Source organism: Primulina eburnea, chromosome 4 (genome assembly GCF_022965805.1).
Source record: "Primulina eburnea isolate SZY01 chromosome 4, ASM2296580v1, whole genome shotgun sequence".
Classification (NCBI taxonomy): Eukaryota; Viridiplantae; Streptophyta; class Magnoliopsida; order Lamiales; family Gesneriaceae; genus Primulina; species Primulina eburnea.
This window is the reverse complement of record NC_133104.1, coordinates 11,731,170-11,736,963: the sequence shown is the minus strand read 5'-3', so window position 1 is coordinate 11,736,963 and position 5,794 is coordinate 11,731,170. Positions and strand designations below refer to the sequence as shown.

At 32.6% G+C, this 5,794-nt stretch overlaps 1 protein-coding gene across 1 annotated transcript; it reads left to right on the top strand.

Annotated features, from left to right (window-relative positions):
* The first annotated feature begins 533 nt into the window (after positions 1-533).
* LOC140829786 (probable xyloglucan endotransglucosylase/hydrolase protein 32) lies at positions 534-3,520 on the top strand. The gene is made up of 4 exons (XM_073193076.1): positions 534-768; positions 1,175-1,275; positions 1,410-1,630; positions 3,064-3,520. The coding sequence occupies exons 1-4, from the start codon at positions 564-566 to the stop codon at positions 3,443-3,445; spliced, it is 909 nt and encodes a 302-aa protein (XP_073049177.1). The 5' UTR covers positions 534-563; the 3' UTR covers positions 3,446-3,520.
* Positions 3,521-5,794: the final 2,274 nt, after the last annotated feature.

Sequence of the window (5,794 nt, the reverse complement as noted above, 5' to 3'; positions counted from 1 at the left end):
CAATATTTGATTGACTTTGTTCCATCCAGCAGTGTCGTGCTGATAGAGATTTTAAAATGACCATCATCATTCATGAAATGTCAAAAATAATCTGTTAAAAATAATAATTAATTAAATTATGTATATGGTAAAGCAAAAAAAAAAAAAAAAGGATAAAAGCTAAATAATTTATTAATGAACACACCATACTATATCATCCAGACCCACATATGTGAAAATGACACAATGAACCCAGTAACAACTAATATATATAATCTATTCAAATTATTTTAGATTTCGTGTCACCGCTCCATCGAAATAGAACTAAAAAAAAAAAATCAAAGTTAGCCCATCAAAACCAAACATCCAAAAATTAATAAACCAAAAAGTGTTATTTTTCTTAACAACAATGAATAAAATAAAAATACCATTATATATAATCTATATAGACACACACACACATACCTTTGCATAATGTCAACACACTCGATATTTGTAGTATATATACTATCTCTCCGCTACTCAATTTCTGTCACGAATTATATGTAGTTGATATCATATTTGTTCCCTACAAGATAAATAAGATGTCTCCCCTTGTAATTTTCTTGTTCTCCATTTTGTTTTACCCTTCACAAAACGAAGCTGCTCAAGGCCCACCCTCTTCTGGATACTGCCCTACGTCCAACATTGGTCCGACACCCTTTGAGAAACTGTACACTAATCGTTGGGGTCCTCAGCATCAAACCCTAGACCAAGCGACACTCACTATTTGGCTTGACAAAACTTCAGGTATGGATGGCCTTACTGCTTGTGCATGTAAAAGTTTTTTACCTATTAAATAAATTTAGAGATGCTACTATATACAATATGCCCAGAGGAATACTGGTTAAAGTTTGTTATGTTTTCATATATATACTGGTGGTGGCGGATCGGACCTTGAATACAAGAGACGACTTTCGACATTATGGTTATAGATTTTAGTTCAACTTTCAAGGGCTTTGTTTTGAACTTGATGGAAAGGTTGATTAATATCTTATAAGACGAATTCTAAGGGGGCTGTGTGTAATTGGACAGCAGTTGCTCTAGTATGTATATATGATTTTAGAACGATCGGTACATGATGGTTGGCTATTGGGTATTTCAAAATGTTATGAAGATACTGACATATTACCCGGATGGATATATATACCGGCAGGAAGTGGCTTTAAATCTTTGAATTCCTATTCATCCGGCTATTTTGGGTCGGCGATCAAGCTACATCCTGGCTATACTGCAGGAGTGATTACATCTTTCTACGTAAGATTTCAACCAAAACCACACATACTGACTTTATATTATTATTATTTTCTATAGTAAATCATATTACAGAAACTAAATATATTATAAGTTCGATTTCTATTAATTTATTTACTTTAAAATAATTTGAGCAGCTTTCGAATAATGAAGATCTTCCAGGAGACCACGATGAAATCGACATCGAATTTCTTGGGACAACGGAGGACAAGCCGTATGTGTTGCAGACCAATGTTTACATGAAAGGGAGTGGGGATGGGGACAATATTGTAGGTAGAGAAATGAGATTTCACCTTTGGTTCGACCCAGCCAAGGATTTTCACGACTATGGCATTCTATGGAATCCAGATGAGATCATGTGAGTTGGAATCTTATACAAATTAGAAATTCATATATTGTTTTAATTTAAATTTTGAGTCAACCCTTTTCTAATTTAATATTAAAACTCCAAATGAATTAATTTGTTGTCGAGTCAATTTTTCGTTGATACATTATAAATTTTTTAATATACTTTTGTAAAGTCTATACTTCAAATATATAACTACCACTTGATAAAATATTAAAATCCTTATAAATTCGTCAAAGTATATTACCACATGATATGACATGGTTATAATAGTTTTTGATGCAATATGCAATTTTCTCTTCAATTTGTTTTACTATGTTAGCGAGTTCTCATACTAACTTGGCACTTCCTCCCGACATTGAAAATTCTTGATGAAATAGGACTAAATGCGAAAATTTCGTGTCATACATATCGGAAATTTAAGAAAGAGTGCCGAAATGGATGGGTTATACCGCAATTTATTTATTCAGTCCATTGGGTTTAAGGGTGTCAAAATCCGACACGATCTACCAACCTGACACGGTTCAACCCGAAAAAAATAATGTTTGAGTTTGGGGTTTTCGTGTTCAGGTCAGATTGGGTTAGACCCGGTAGCTGGCCCAAAAAAAATGATCGGGTTGACCAGGATTGTTTAATTTTTTTAAAAAATTATATAATTAATAAATATAGCCTACATTTTTTTTATATATATTACGTCAGAAAAATATTTATTGTATATTTATATCATAAATTTTCATAATTTAATATTTATTTTGAACATTTTTTATTTTTTAAATACTTGTTTATTTGATTTAATAAATATATTTTATTTTTTTATGATTAGAATTTCAAATTTAAATCATATATATGAGGGACTTTTTGTTATTATATGTTTAAATTAAAATATTATTGTTATTATTATTATTATTATTATTATTATTATTATTATTATTATTATTAGAATTTATTAAATTTTCAATAAAAAATTCAAAATCAGGTTATACGTGTTGATGGGTTGATCGAGTTGATTCAAGTTCAGGTTCGGGTTGAGAATTTTTGGGTTGACTCGGGTTCAGGTTGGGTTCGGTTTGAGCAATTTTTGAATAGTACTATTGCTCAAACCGACCAAACCTACCCGAAGTGACACCTGTAATTGGGTTTGATCTTCTATTTAATCAGTTATTTATTAATTTGGATATATTTATCTCATTTTGATCCTCAATTTAATGGTGTTTTAGGTAAAAACATGAATAATAATACCTCATACTTGATGTTACCATTGTGCATGAATTAATATTACGTGACTATTCTGAAAAAATATTACCACGCCGAGTAATTTTATCACTACATAAATATTCCATAAATATTAATCCTATGTACCCATTGCAATTAAATATTGGATTTTCAATTTCTACTCCTTCCATTTAAAATCTTGATATTAATATTTAATTACAAAAAATTTGCAGATTTTTAGTGGATGATATTCCTATTAGAAGGTATCCGAGAAAGACCGATGCCACATTCCCATTGAGGCCAATGTACGTGTACGGGTCAATATGGGATGCTTCTTCATGGGCGACCGAAAATGGAAAGTACAAAGCCGACTACACTTTCCAACCTTTCGTCGGAAAGTACAATAATTTCAAGACTAGCGGCTGCGAGGCAAACACTGCCATCTCCTGCCGCCCCGCGACAGCCTCGCCATCGGGTTCTACGGGGCTGAGCAGCCAGCAATACGCAGCCATGGCATGGGTCCAAACCAACTACATGTTCTACGATTACTGTCAGGATCTTCAAAGAAACATTCAACTCACGCCCGAGTGTGACAAAAACGATGCATTATATTAACATGTGTGACACTTTGTATACAATTTGGAGTGCTTGAATACTATATTTTTAGCATCCAAGCCTAAAAAATATACAGAGAAGTAGTTGGATGGTATCGTTTGTTTGTTTGTTTGTTTTTTAATATTTTTAAAACTTGTGGGAAGAGAATAAATAATGATGATAATACATGGCGTGGGTGATGCAATGTAATTTTTTCATAAAATAAATATATATGAACTTGTTTGCCCCTTTAATCTATTTCAAATTCAATACCAAGTGCAATGCTCCTTCAATATGATATATAGTTTAAATTTAATATCAATTATAACATATTGATTATTGCATTAGTTTATTGAATTCATAAAGACCATAACCAAACATCATATTTAACAAGAACATCGCAAACAATATTCAAGGCCTTTATCATTTTAGTACTTGTTAATTTTCCAAATCAAAATTACAAATCTCCACCTTTACTGACAAATTAGCCTCAACACAATAACTCCCTTTCCAAGTAGTCCCTAAGACTTCAAGTTGCCATAATAGCAATTAGTTCAAACAATGTCTGAACTTATGTGTTGGCATGGCAAGGACTTAGTAAGCATATTAGCCAATTTTCTTTTGTAGGTATTTTCACCACAACCGACTTTATATTTGATTTCCAACTTATAGTTGTACCATATATAGTGAATACATACCCTGTTAGAGACTTTCTTCTATAAATTCTCCAGAAAAATTTGACCTTTTACATTGCCTTCTCCATCTCTGGAATGCCCTCTTTTATCTTGTACATCCATTATTACACAACCCTTTCGTTTGTAGGTTTATCTACTAGAATCCAGGTTCAGCGAGCTCATTTCTTCTTCCATGGCATTTGTGTTGATGCATCGTGTTCTCGCACCCAAGACGCTGCGGAACTTTAAAAATTTATTCTTGGGAATCGGGGATAACATTCATAGGGTGTTTAGAATTATACTTTGCGTTCTAAACGCTAGACTCCAAACTATTCCGGATATTACACTGAGATATATAGCCCTTCTTTTAAATCCCTTCGAACGGCTCTTCAAATTTGATCGCCTAATTAGCTAAGTCAACGATCGAAAGCTTTGTTCTTCGCTTGGATTGCACTAGAAATCGCAAGCGATTTGTGCATTGAGAATGTATTCTAAATTTTCAAAATCCAGAGACAATGCAGCGACGGCGGCGCGACGGTGATGGAAAGAACAAGATGGTCGAAATTTTTCCTTGAAAATCTCAAGGTGGCCGTGGTTTTTTTTTCATCAAGGAAGGAAAGGAGTTTTTTACTTTTGTGTGCAAAAATTAGGTTAATAATTATGAGTGAGACTCATACTCTAATTAGGAGTTTCTCTCCCACAAGGACTCTAATAATTTCATTATATTTAAACTCTCGTACAATTAATATATAATATATTTATTAACATTTAATAATAAATGATACAATAATATCATATACACACATTTTATATCATCATATATATACATGTATATGTATATTAAATTAAATAATCATTATTTAATTAATAAACTAACTCCTTGGTTAATTTAAATCTATACTCCTCTAGAACATATATGAGAATTTGTGCATGTTAGTAGTTACGACTACTAACACAATCATTTAATTAGTAAATTTCTCATTCACAAAAAAAATTATTCCGAACTCATTATAACACTGATCGACGATCCGAGAGCGCCGATGTACCAAGGATACAAATCTTGTTCATATAATGAAAATTGAAAATTTCGAAAATCAAAATTTTAATTTACTAAATTTTTGAACTTACCATGTATGGCGGTTACCATATCTGGCAGCTGCTAGTTTTATAAACTCCTTTACTAAAATAGGCAGTTCCACTCTCATTCCTTATTTAGCAACCATGCTAACTTCCATTTCTTTCATCCTATGGAATCAGCTCATAAAATCTTTTACAAACTTTTTTTTTATCTCCATCAAAATATAGTCGCCAAAGTCCAACTCCTTGAAATTTGACTATCTCAACAGAAACACAGAATCTCATACTTATGTGACCCTCAATGGTTCAGGGATACAACTAGTCGTGGGTTCACATCTCCATATGATTCAGAATAACATTTATTCTTATTCAGGTTTTCACTAGTTAACCCCATTCTTTTCAACAACTCCTTGATAAGAATGTCAGAGCTCATTTCTGATTGCACCCATCGGATCATGGTAAGAGCGTCTAGTAGTATCGTCCTATGATCTCCTAGGTATCCCTGATAGTGCCTACGAGAACCTTTAGTCATGGTTAACATACAATAGGTCCCTTCAACACATATATCCCGATCGACTTTGCAACCATTGGTACATCAAGAGTTGCATATGAATTCGAT

Bases quoted from the DNA above. Each gene is read 5' to 3' on its own strand.
- LOC140829786 (XM_073193076.1), top strand. From the start codon at position 564: ATGTCTCCCCTTGTAATTTTCTTGTTCTCCATTTTGTTTTACCCTTCA. The intron at 769-1,174 runs GTATGGATGGCC...ATATACCGGCAG, and splicing joins TTGGCTTGACAAAACTTCAG to GAAGTGGCTTTAAATCTTTG. The intron at 1,276-1,409 runs GTAAGATTTCAA...TAATTTGAGCAG, and splicing joins GAGTGATTACATCTTTCTAC to CTTTCGAATAATGAAGATCT.